The following is a 13,720-nucleotide window of genomic DNA, read 5'->3' as shown; positions in this document are numbered from 1 at the left end:
AATGCAGTAAAAAAGAAAAAAGGAAAAGGAAAAACACTTAGAACATATGAGCAGTGTTTCAGTGATAGAGCAGCATAAAATGATTAAAAATGAAACGACAAGGTAATAACACATTACAAATGTAAAAAGTAGAACGGCATGTGTCCATCTATGTTATGAAAACCATTCCTTAACTCTTCCTTAATGTTAAAAGCCATGAGTGTAGATTCTGTTGGATAAATCCATCAACCTCTGATGGATGATTTTGAAGGATTGGGTCCGGCATCACTTTCGCTGTGTGTGTGTGTGTGTGTGTGTGTGTGTGTGTGTGTGTGACAGTATCCATACCATAGCTGTCAACATTTTCCTTTTTTTAAGGGGAATTCCTTTATTCCGAATAGGATTCCTCGCAATAAAAGGGAAAAGTTGACAGCTATGATCCATACTCAGCAGAATTACATCTCAACGCAGCTCCTTCATTGGAAGTGTCTTCAGGGTTGAAGGTACACACAGTAGGCAATAAACACTCATGGGCACCATAAAGATTCAGTCAAGTGTGGAAGTTTACGTGACAGGCATAAAAGCATAGTGGTAGCAAATATATACAGACTTTCACCACTGCCATGGTCAAGACATGCTTCGAGTCCAACAAGAGTCCAAGACTCTCTCTGCTTCTCTCACTGCAAGGCGCAAGCAAGAGACTCACAACAAGTTACAAGTTACTCAGAACCGTTGTTATCAGTACTTCCTGTCACACTGCGCATGTCCAAAGAACAGTTCCCACAGAAAACGTCCTTGCATAGACAAAACAATCTCAGCCTTCTGCTGCTTTTTGAAACTTCTTCTCTGTTCTTCTCTGTTTCTGGAACAAAGGAGAACAGTGAAATGGTTGGCTAGCTCACTGCTTGAGGGTGGGGCAAGGATGTTTGAATGGTTGTCTGGGTGTGCCTGTCATTCTCTACCAGTAATTTCAGTGCTCAGTTTTCAGCAATGAAACAATAATTTCAGTACTGTTTAGGATGAGCAGTGTTTCATGAATGTGTCTGTATTCATTAACAATGATGCCTGCTTTCACTCAGCAAATATTTAAAAGATCAGCTGTTGTTCCTCTGGCTGTGGTCCAGAGCTATTACAGTAAAGCAAAAGTGCAGATCTCAAAATCCATCTCTTTAGTACATCTCCACTGACAAAGCTCTGCCAAATTAGGAGCATCTAATTATCCTGAGAGCATTTAGAAAACTCTCTCATCTTAATTACAGAGCAATTGAAAGTCTGGTTGAAATATAGAAATAATAGAAGCTCATTTCATTTTAGTTTAACAGTGAGGGTTTAAAAAAAAAATAAAAAATGATAAAAAGCCATTGCAGCCCAGGAAACAATGAACCAATAAATGTTATCTGTCAGATTAGATGTTTTACTCATGTGGTAGCAAATGATGTCAATAAGAAATTTAGATTTAAATCACAACATATTTTTTTTGGCAATGTTCATCAGTTTACATGAAGCATTGCAAATGACAATTGATTCTGTCAAGTAACTTATTTCTGGTAGGGAGTCTGTGAAATCTGATCTTCGGATAATTATTGCAAGAGCAAAAAGCTTCTTTTGTACTAACTTTTGCCAGCCTGGTGCTTTTGACCTAAATCACTTCATCACCTACACAGAATGTTTCACAGGTTGCATTTTTTATGGTAGCGCCCATGCTGGCCCCTGCAAGATTTCTTCAGGTGGGAGGGGTTTGGGGTGAGCGGGGATCATAGCTGTCAACGTCTCCCTTTTTAAAAGGGAAATTCCCTTATTCCGAATAGGATTTTCCCTTAAAAAACGGGGAAAGTTGACAGCTATGGCGGGGATGAGGTGCAGCACCATTTACTTGGAGGAGAGAGGTATCAGCAGAGATGGGGGGACACCAGGACTTTCAGAAATAGCAAAAACAAATCTTTAGTAGGGGAAACGCCTTAGGTGGGGGAAATCGTTAAACAGCCAGGTAGGGACCCAGCATGCTTACTGGGGATGGAATGCTGATTCACTGGTGGGGGGAGGGAAGAGAAAATCCCTGGGGGGTGGGGGTGGAATACTGAGCAAGGTCACTCTATAGTTCAGCTTTCTGTTGCAGGTCCCACTTTCTCCATATCATTTGAATGGCATGACATAAAGACCCTACCTGCCCGCAGACTGTCTCGCCAGAGTAGTGCATGCTCTAGTTATCTCCCACTTGGACTACTGCAATGCACTCTATGTGGGGCTACCTTTGAAGGTGACCAGGAAACTGCAATTAATCCAGAATGCGGCAGCTAGATTGGTGACTGGGAGTGGCCGCCGGGACCATATAACACCAGTCCTGAGAGATCTGCATTTGCTTCCAGTACGTTTCCGAGCACAATTCAAAGTGTTGGTGCTGACCTTTAAAGCCTTAAACGGCCTCAGTTCTGAAGGAGTGTCTCCACCCCCATTGTTCAGCCCGGACACTGAGATCCAGCGCCAAGGGCCTTCTGGCGGTTCCCTCATTGCGAGAAGTGAGGTTACAGGGAACCAGACAGAGGGCCTTCTTGGTAGTGGCGCCCGCCCTGTCGAACGCCCTCCCTTCCGATGTGAAGGAAATAAGCAGCTATCCTATCTTTAAAAGACATCTGAAGGCAGCCGTGTTTAGGGAAGTTTTTAATATTTAATGCTGTATTGTTTTTAACATTCAATTGGGAGCCTCCCAGAGTGGTTGGGGAAACTCAGCCAAATGGGCGGGGTATAGATAATTTATTATTATTATTATTATTATTATTAATAATAATAATAAAGTTAATCAATTGATCAAAATAAATTGGTTACCTGACGTTCATCCATTTGAAACTGGCCCTATGATGAAAGATCATAGGGGAGCAGGAAAGAGGTGGTACCTATCACCTCCCAACAGAAGCCAAAATAGCTGAAAAGTCTAGACATATACAAGCGCATTTACACACTCACAACCCTATAACAACTGACACATTGCTTTCTAGGCACCATTTCCCATGGTGCCACATGGTGACGAGCAAGTTCTCATCTCATCTGCTTTGAAGAAGGCAGACTTTCAAAATGAGTTGACCATACTACAAGGTAGCTTTGAAAAATGCAGCTAAATGTTCAACAGCTAGAGAACATCAAAACCTTCTGTTCCTTTAATTTATCTTAACCGTTTCTGTTCTAAGCTATTGCTTTTGTTGTTCAGCTAATCTCTTTTCTCCTTAGGTACCTGCATATGCGGTGAATGCACATGTCATGATGTTGACCCAACTGGAGACTGGGGAGATATTCATGGAGACACCTGCGAGTGCGATGAACGAAATTGCAAGGGAGTCTATGACAGATACTCAGATGATTTCTGTTCAGGTAAAAGCAATATTTGAAACAAATGTGAATAATTCAATATGGCTGTATTGGATCCAGTTGTATCCAAACAAAGACAAAATGCTGCTTCATGATCTTGGAAACTATCATTGTGAGATCTTTAGATGTGTCCAAAATATATAGTGTGTGCTCTGCATTCACACTTTGAAAATGTTCTGTATGAATATTATATCTTTTTTCCTTCTGCCACATATACAAATCACCCATGTGGGTGGTTCCTTTCCCCTTGACCACATAAATGTGCTGATGTTTCTGTTCCGGGCTTGAATCCTCACTCCCACTGAATCAGCCTGCAGTGCTGGTTGTGTAGACGTTGTGATAAAACAATCCCAAATGCAATCTTTTCACATAGCTTACCCCTTTGAGAAATGTATTTCATCTGTTTATTTGATGGGATGAGACTGCAGATAAGTAAACCCCATATGTCTAGATGAAGCATTTGGGGATCGTAAAAAGCCAATTTGCAGATAAGTACCTCCCTGTAACTAAACAGAAATACCTGTGGTTATTTTAAAGACTTCATTCACCAAGAGCAGGGAGTAGCTTGCTGCTACTACTTTACCTTACAGAGAAGGCAGCATTCTCTCGAGATTTCCATTTCTCTAGAATTTCATTTCAGAGCCCTTCATCTCGCTGAGTAGCATCTTTAAAACAGCTTTATCAGCTAGTGCATAACAGGATGACTGTCTCCTAAAAAATTCTCCAGTAGGAAAGAGTACTCCACCCACCCCCACAGGCCAGGGTACCACAGGAGTTGAGAAACTGAAACACGTCTTTTATGGACAAGCTTTGCTGTGATGCCACCTTGTGATTTCATGCATGGTTGTCTTTATGTGGCTTGATTCCCTCTGAAGCAGAACCACACGGTTTATATATATGCAGAGGAGCGAGGCAGGGAGCTATTTGTGTTGTAGTAAGTACCGTATTTTGTGCCCCATAGGACGCTCTGGCCCATAGGACGCACCTAGTTTTTTTGGGGGGAAATAAAGAAATTCCCCCCCCCAGGTGCGGGGCTGGAAGAACCAGGTCGGGGAACAGTGGGAAGGCACGCTCTGCCTCCCCGCTGTCCCCCGAGCTTGTGGGGCTGGCGATGGGGAGAAGTGCGCTGATCCCGGGACTGCAGGCAGCTCTGCGCAGCCCTCGGAGCCGGTCTCCCGAGGGTTGCGCAGAGCTTCCTGAAGCCTGGAGAGCGAGAGGGGTTGGTGCGCACCGACCCCTCTCACTCTCCAGGCTTCAGCGAAAGCCTGTATTCGCCCCATAGGACGCACACACATTTCCCCTTCATTTTTGGAGGGGGAAAAGTGCGTCCTATAGGGCGAAAAATATGGTTGTAAAAGCAGATTAGACAAATGCATGGAGGATATAAGACTATCAGTGCCCACTAGCAACAATAGCAATGTTCTACCTCCGCTGTCTGAGGCAGCATACCTTTGTGCACCAGTTGCTTGGAATTACAAGTGGGAGGCAGGTTGTTGCACTAATGTTCTGCTTTCTCATAGCCATCTTGTTGGCCACTGTGAGAACAGAACGCTGGACTAGATGAGCCTTTGTCTTGATCCAGGAGGGCTGTTCTTAATGTTCCTCATGGAAGTCAAAGCAGTGTTACTTAGGGTTCCCAGGCTGTCTCCCACCCAGGCAGTGGCTGGAGTCAGACCTGCCAAATTAGATTCGGCAAGGTGAGCTTAGATCAGTGGTTCTCAAAGGGTGTGGTCCGCCACGCTGGTGTGGCAGGAGAGGATGAGAAGTGTGGCAAGAAGCTTCAAGGACAACCAAAGAAACATTTAAACATCTCAGTGTAGTATAATATACAGTGGTACCTCAGATTACATACGCTTCAGGTTACATACACTTCAGGTTACAGACTCCGCTAACCCAGAAATAGTGCTTCAGGTTAAGAACTTTGCTTCAGGATGAGAACAGAAATCGGGCTCTGGTGGCGCGGTGGCAGCAGGAGGCCCCATTAGCTAAAGTGGTGCTTCAGGTTAAGAACAGTTTCAGGTTAAGTACGGACCTCCAGAACAAATTAAATACTTAACCCGAGGTACCACTGTAAATATATTATTATTATTATTATTTGGCTACACAACCAGAAACAGTATTCCTACTCAGTCTGATGAACTTCTAGGTGCTAACCACTGATGGGCAAGTTCAGGGTCCCTGGTCTCGCTCTTCTTTTTCTTTACCTCTACTCCTTTCAACTAAAATAGGATACATGGCTACCCTAAACTGAAATTATGTATTTTCCTTTTGCTCTTAAGGACATGGACAGTGTAACTGTGGAAGATGCGACTGTAAGCAAGGATGGACAGGGAAGAAATGTGAGCATCCACTTTCTTGTCTCATGTCGGCAGAAGAGAGTGCTAGAAAATGTCAAGGGAGCTCACATTTGCCTTGCTCTGGAAGAGGTAGGTGGCTTGGTTTGATTTGTCTGGTTTGTTTTTTTTTGAGATTTTGATTTTTCAATTTAGTTGAGCTGCTACTTGGAATGGCGAGATGTTAAGTTCCGGCAAGCGTTCACATTTCACATATCTGTCTTAGGTTATGTTCAAAAGAGCAGCTTCCAGCACTGCTAGATGTTCAGTTGGCACTAAATGGGACCAAAAGAAGCAGAAAAACCAGATACAAATTTGAACTACCCATCATTTAGACTTTGCCCTTTTCTGGTTCTTGCTAACCTACCGTTAGTAGGAATCAGCATAGGCCTGATGTGACTTGTGGATGTTATAGGTACTGAATCAGCCAACCTAATGCCTAAAAGTTCCCCCATCTGAAAATGCTGATAATTGTTCCATAATTCAGTAGCTTTCTTCATGTTGCCATACTATTTTTTAATACATGAATTACTCTATCAGTTCTAAGTAAGAAATATGTATGAAATTGATAAATAGCTTTCCCCCCCTCTGACTTGTTATGCTCAGATAGTGTTGGTGCCTTGTTATTTTTCTGCCACATATAATAAGCAGCTCCACCTTCCCCACTCAGGTGTTACAGAACGCTGTCTCTTAATTAACAGCAAAATGAGCCCTGAGGACTCAAGAGCAAGTTTTCTGCTAAAGTACACCGTCTAGTTGGCAGTTCCATCTTCTTCATATGGGTTGCCCAGCATCAGCACTTGGTACCCTTGGGCAGTGGGCAGAGCCGAAAGGCCTGAACAGAGGCCCCCAGCTCTGACACTCGCCCTGAACTCTTCAAATCAGCCAGCTGGGTCTGTGAGTGTCCATTTCAATTTCCCATTGGCCCCAGAGTGGCATTACATTAGGTGCTCCAGTGCATTGTGGGAAATTAAAATGGCAGGTCTTAGACATCTTTGAACCTACTGCTCAGGTAAACCTGAGAAGGTCCAGCCGTGTGAAGAGGATCCCTCCACAGCTCAGTTTGCTCAGGGCCTCCTCAAACTTGGAGCCCATCCCTGATTACCATACATGGATTATTAAGTCATTGAAAGGCTGTTTATGGGTGCAACCTAGCATGCATTGCTTATGACCCTTCCCTCCAGGGAAGGGAAGCAGAGGGAATACCAGACCCACTCCTGACCTTTCTGTATCGGAACAGGAAGGACAGAAGCGGGGTTGTGTTGTAAGTGTGCTTGGCTGAAATTTTGGTTAAATTTCACTGCAACTGGGAATCCCGATCGTTCCTGATTGCAGGAAGGAATTTAAGCATGTTCAGCTGAGAACACTTACAATTTCCTTCACTGTGGGAAGGTCAAGAGTGTTGGGGGGATGGGGGTGTTGCACTTATTCCGTGACCTCTCCACGGAGATAACATTAGAACACCTGAAGAGGGCTTCTATATATTATAGAGCATCTCCACCTATATTTTAAAGCCATGGTGCACAATTCAGTACAGGGTTGAATATGCTTAACACCCCTGCTGCCCTGATTTCCATGTAGACCTAACCATGCTTGACTCTGGACTGGACTGCAGCCATGCATTGACATTATCCTGTCATACTCATGAAGACGGCACCGGGGGGAAAGTATTCTTTGAGAACAATAATTTTGTTGTCATTGTCCACTCAAATAATATCTCCACATGATGCACCACTTTGTTATTGGCATTTTGTAGGAAATCATCTTAACTAAGAATCCATATTTCACTCTATTATGGAAAATGAAGGGTAATAGATCAGTGTTTTCAACCTTAGGTGTTTCAGGGTGGATCATTTTCTCAGTGTTCTCTTTTTGTAACAAAACATGATGGAGGTTCTTTGCTATTCATTGCCAGGGTGTGTTGTCTGCTTCGCATGAGAAGATTTCTGATCTTGCAAAACTCTTATGTATGCAAATATCTCTCCCAGGAGTTTTTCCTGAGGTTGAGGGCTTTTTTTAAATACCTTCTTTGACATAATTTTCTTTAAACTGAGGAGGCCATAACCTAAATTGGTGTAAATGACTATAAATCATGATTAGAGAGATATTGTTAGATGACCACTATTTGTTACAGTGAAAGGATAATTAGCTTCAGTTTGTTTGATCAACCTTTCTCAAAATAAGAGGCATTGCAAAGCTGTTGATATTAGTTATGTGGAGTTCTTAGAAGCTGTAGCCCTGAAGGGAAGTAATTAATTTCTACAGAATGGCAATCATGTCCAAGGTAATCCTGAAATGCCCTTTGAAATAATGGATATCTTACTAAACAAGGCATATTGATCCTCTTCTTGTTGTTAGCGTCTCTGTTCCATACTTACCTGCTGGTTGTTTTTTTTAAGACTTGCCTTTTCAAATTGAAAAAGCAGTTGAGAATGAAATGGATTCTTTTCATTTTGATTTATGGAATTATAAGGGGAGTTTTTAAAAGATTATCAGATGGGAATGGAGAGATAAATGAACGAAGTTCTTTTTTTTTAGTTTTGGTTATTAACACAGGTTTTTGACTTTATAACCATTGACATCTAATAGTGTCCATCTGTCAGTGGGATCAAGCAATGGGATTTCCCTACCTTTCCACCCCCTTTTCCCCACCCCCAAAAAAATCTGATCTTGAGAACTGTGAGACCCTCTGGAGCAGATTGTGTCGGTGCAGGGAGCTGCAGAAGGGAGAGAGGAAGAATAGTCTGCTTGTGTAACATTCGATGTCACACAACAATCCTCATTTCTTCTTCCATCCTCCCACACTTGTGTCCTTTACCTCTCCTCTTTCCAGTCTAGTTTTAAATATACCAGTAAGGATAATAGATAGATTTTGCAGGAGAAGGAGAACAGGAGGTGTAAGATTAAAACAATGGTTTGGTGTGTGTGTGTGTGTGTGTGTGTAAGACAGAGAGATACTCCAGATTTATTGCTGAAATTAACACAATTCACTCCATCCTCTAGCATAGTCCAAGTGGCTTCTAAATCATACATAGTTCCAAGAACCTGCTTTGAAGGTACTGGTAATTGAAGTAATGAATGTTTTTCTTACTCAAGCATTTGCACAGGGGAAAGCTAGCATAGCTCTTGAACTATTGCATCTGACCTTACATGTCATTTAATTTGTGATGGGCTCTTTCACTATTATCATCCACAATAACCAGGAGTCAAGCAAAGGTTACGGTCTATTTGCCAAATTTAGCTCTGCCGCTTTTGACATTTGCTTGTATATCCTTTGCCTCCAGCTACCTGTCTCCTGCAGGAACTTTAAATTAGCAGCTGGTTTTTTTTATCAAGTTTTCTTATTATTATTGCTGAACAGATTGCTTGAATCTCAGTCAAAACCCTCAGATGTTATCTGTTTTATGGCTACTACTGAATCCCTCCACCTCTACCTGCGATAGTATCTCGACTGATTGAATCCTGTCTTCCACAAAGTTGGCTAGCCTCTAAAACAGGGGTCGGGAACTTGTGGCATTACACCTATTGCCAGAATACAGCTCCCATTATCTCTACCACTTGCCCCAGAGTGGCTGGGGTAACTCAGTCAAGTGAGCAAGGTAAAAGTAATAAATTATGATGATGCTTATGCTAACTGGGGCTGATGGAGGTTGGAGTCCATCCATATCTGGAGCAGTGGCGGAACTTGGGGTTTCAAATTTTGGCGGCGTCCCTGCCCGAAGCTCCATGACCAATGCAACCAAACAAGTTTTGCTCCCCTAAATCAGCCTCTCTTTGGCGGGCCACAGGTTCTCCACCTCTACTCTAAAATGTATTCCTTTTCAATATAAAACATCACATTGAGAATTAATTTAAAGCTTCCATTTTTTTATTTGTGAAAACAATACTAGAACATTATTCTTGCCTTGCTAGGAGGTGAAGGTTTTGTATGGAACTTTATAGTGCAGTCTGGGGTCCAGTTTCTACATGGTGTGGGAGTGACATGGCTGTCCTTCTCCCATGACTCCATCCCATGCTAAGTGGCATGATTACGCAAATCATAATATGTATTGATTGAGTCATTAATTTAGTTTATTAATTAACCGTGCTGCTTGCCTCTTGCTTTGCAGGGAGAAATGTGAGCACATTAGATACATCCCATGGTACTAATAATAAAAAAAAGCATTTGGGGATGTGGGGAAAAACATGCTAATAACGTGAGGAACTAGATCAGGGGTGACGTTAGCATAGCTTATCCTTCATGGTGTTTCTCAAAGCTTCTATGAAGCAATCATATGCTACTACAGTGGGCACTCGGGTTGCGAATGTAATCCGTGTGGAACGCACGTTCGCAACCCGCAGCGTTCGCAACCCACAGCGGTGCATCTGCACACGTGTGGGTTGCAATTTGGTGCTTCTGCGCATGCACGACTGCCAAAACCCGGAAGTAACCCGTTCTGGTACTTCTGGGTTTCAGCAGTCCGTAACCCAAAAAAATGCAACCTGAAGCGTCTGTAACCTGAGGTATGACTGTATCCTTCTTGGGAAACATGGAGGCAGGATGGAAGAGGAAAGGTTCTGGTTTTCTCTTATCTCCCTTCTCTCTGCACACCCAGAAAATCTGCTGTATTGGATTGATCAATGCTCCAGAACAGTGCAGAAGTTGGCAGAGGAGACTGCAGCAGGAAGAGGGAACTGGATTAGCAGACACATTTACTGGATTAAAAGGCATCCCTGTGGGAGGGATGGAATCGCTGGATTTCCCCCTATATTCTTACAGGAGGAAGCTGTAAGGAAGCAGGAAACCCGCTGGTCCCATGACTGTAAATAACAACCCATTGAGGCTGAGGGTGCGTGGGGGGAGAGAATGACCAGCACACCCTATTCAATTGAAGTCAGTTTTAATTTAATTAATTAGCCTTTCTGGAAAGGAAACTAGAGCTGTACTTGTAGGGCAAAGGCAGTCAGTGACTTAAAAACAACAATTCCTGAGTATTATGAATAAGTTTCCATTGGGTAAATAAGTGTAAAATCAAAATGGAGCATTTCCTGCCTTCAGCAGCTTCACAGTGGATTACTGGTTTTCCCACAAATGCTTCATCACAGTGAGTAAGATCAGCGAGGGGAATGGGAGTTGCCCTGCCTACTGCATCAAAGTTTCCTAATGCCATGTAAAATATATTGTTTGGCACAGGATCTGTACCCGATGAGAGCACGGCATTATAGTTGTTGCAGCATTAAATTAATGTTGTCATACATCAGTCTTCTTCATTGTCACAGCACAGTGAGCAAAGGAAACTGTTCAATTATAGTATATATATATCTACAAGGAGGAAGGGCTGACTGTCATCCAGCTCTGTACAAATTTGATTGCTGTCTTTTCCGTTGTTTCCCCCCCAAAACCTTTCCTGAGATTTTGTTCCTTCATAACTATATGTGTATAACGGAAAGCCAAGGGGTGGTGGGGGTGGTGAATGGAGCTATCATACCAGGCAGCAAGAATGGCATAAGAATCTATATTGGAGCCCACAGAAAAGTCCCAAAGCAATGAACAAGGATTTGTGCTCATTAGGACTCTTCCACATGAACTGATTAGTGCTGGCGAAACTGATCCCTAGAACTGCTGGTTTTAACATTTTACAAGGGAGAGTAGTAGCTAGTGGTCCTTTCCACTAGCATGCTTTGCTGCAGGCTGAGGGCAAAAGTAAACATGCAGTTAAATGTATGAATGAAATTAAGATACTTCCCCTTTCCCTTATGTGAATTGCAGATTTAAAGGAGCCTGCACAAAACTCAGCGGGGAGATGGAGTTTAACCCTTCCTTCCTTCCTTCCTTCCTTCCTTCCTTCCTTCCTTCCTTCCTTCCTTCCTTCCTTCCTTTCCTTGCCATGGTTCTAATGAAAATGATGATGATGATAATAATAATTTATTTATACCCCGCCCATCTGGCTGAGTTTCCCCAGCCGCTCTGGGAGGCTCCCAATCAAGTGTTAAAAACAATACAGCATTAAATATTAAAAACTTCCCTAAACAGGGCTGCCTTCAGATGTCTTTTAAAGATAGGGTAACTGCTTATTTCCTTCACATCTGAAGGGAGGGCATTCTACAGGGCGGGCGCCACTACCAAGAAGGCCCTCTGTCTGGTTCCCTGTAACCTCACTTCTCACAGTCAGGGAACCGCCAGAAGGCCCTTGGCGCTGGATCTCAGTGTCCGGGCTGAGTGATGGGGGTGGTATTTGCCTCAGGAAGGAAACATCATCATCACCTTCACCATTGTCATTGTCATTATTATTATTATCCCACCCATCTGGCTGGGTTTCCCGCATGTCCTGTTTCCTGCGTCTAGGACCAAGTGTTGCCTTCACAGGGATTCACAGGTCACCCCACTTGAAGGCAGAGCCCTCAGCACCCTATTCTATACCATCTTGGCCTGAGCACATGGCTCTCCCATCACCCTCAAACTCTGGAGGAGACTCCATTGTAGTTTCTCCTGCTGAAGCATCTGACTGCAGAATCCACTGTGGCCTCTTTAAGGAGTATAGGAAACTCAGGGAGAACAAGCCACTGGAAGGAAAGCCCCTGACAGGTTTCTTAAGCCTCCAGGTGAATCTGATCCTTTGTTCAGACAACATCTTCCATAGCTAAGCTAGCAAATCTCACTGGGAGCTGCTCAGGTACCTTATTGGCCTGGCCTGACTGGAAGGCCGTTTGGTAATTCATTGCTTCCACTTTCCCAATCCCCAGCAGAACAAGATGTCATATTGGGGGGAAGAAGCCATGGCCTCCAAGCAGGAGCACTGACCCCTAAGGAACCCACTCTCCCAGCCTCTGCACCTGAGGAGTTCATCTTGTCACCATCTCAATCCTCAGACTGAGGAAATTGTGCAACAACTGTCCTCAGAGTAAGAGGACTGTTACCCCAAAAGCCACCACCATTGGAATCAACTCTTGCCATTATCAGGCAGTCTTACAAATTACTGAATTACAAAAGGCTTTGCCCCACCCCACTCCCCAGCAGAGCAAGCACCCCAAACTAAGTTGCAACCGTGTTTAATCCAGAGTTCTTTGCTGCTGAATCAACATCTGAGCCTGCTTGTATATGAGCTATCAGACTGGGCTCTACTTGGAGCTGTCCGTGGTCTTGTCTAGAGTTACCTAACACTTACAGGTATCTAAGCCTGTTGGAACCACTATAGGTTGGAACCACTATAGCCTGTTGGAACCACTATAGACTGGGCTCTACTTGGAGCTGTCCGTGGTCTTGTCTAGAGTTACCTAACACTTACAGGTATCTAAGCCTGTTGGAACCACTATAGGTTAGGGAAAGGTTATACAGTGGTACCTTGGGTTAAGTACTTAATTCGTTCCGGAGGTCTGTTCTTAACCTGAAACTGTTCTTAACCTGAAGCACCACTTTAGCTAATGGGGCCTCCTGCTGCCGCCGCGCCGCCGGAGCATGATTGCTGTTCTCATCCTGAAGCAAAGTTCTTAACCTGAAGCACTATTTCTGGGTTAGCGGAGTCTGTAACCTGAAGCGCATGTAACCTGAAGCGTATGTAACCTGAGGTACCACTGTACTCTCCTCCACCCTGAGGCTCTGACACTGGTCAGGCCCTGCAGCACTGCTATTTACATTTTTTTTTTAAAGTACACATTAATTGCACTCATGAAACGAACATCACATCTGTTTTGGCTCTCAGATCTCTTCGTACCAGGAACAGCATCTAATCGAATTGTCCGCAAAGTGCACTCTCCTTTCCATCTTAAGAGCTCTTCCTTGTGCTTTCATCATGCCTATCTTTTCTCTCTCTTTCCATTTTCTTCATTTTTGCTTGTAATTCAGCTTGGGGAAAACTAAAGCTAAAGCCAACTCAATATTTTGTGATTTTTAAAAGTGATTATGTGCCACTGTTGCTAGTTGAATTCCAACCCTTCCCCCCGTGACCCAAGATGGCTCCCTAAATCTGTTAAAGGAGCATTAGCATAGTCTTCTTGGGTAATCAATCTGAATTTCTTTAAGTTGAATCACATTTGTTTAACTTGGTGGTTTTTTGGGTTGCTGTTTTTAT

General features: G+C 43.4%; 1 protein-coding gene across 1 annotated transcript in view; it reads left to right on the top strand.

Moving 5' to 3' along the window:
- The window catches only part of ITGBL1 (integrin subunit beta like 1), a 127,602-nt gene that overhangs the window by 64,559 nt on the left and 49,323 nt on the right, over positions 1 to 13,720 (top strand). The window contains exons 6-7 of the mRNA XM_082218741.1: positions 3,202 to 3,342; positions 5,619 to 5,765. Coding sequence (XP_082074867.1) covers positions 3,202 to 3,342; positions 5,619 to 5,765 — 288 coding nt within the window. The remainder of the gene's footprint in view (positions 1 to 3,201; positions 3,343 to 5,618; positions 5,766 to 13,720) is intronic.

Source organism: Podarcis vaucheri (genome assembly GCF_965113315.1).
Source record: "Podarcis vaucheri genome assembly, chromosome: 4".
In the NCBI taxonomy this organism is placed as follows: Eukaryota; Metazoa; Chordata; class Lepidosauria; order Squamata; family Lacertidae; genus Podarcis; species Podarcis vaucheri.
This window is presented reverse-complemented; position numbering and strand designations above follow the sequence as displayed.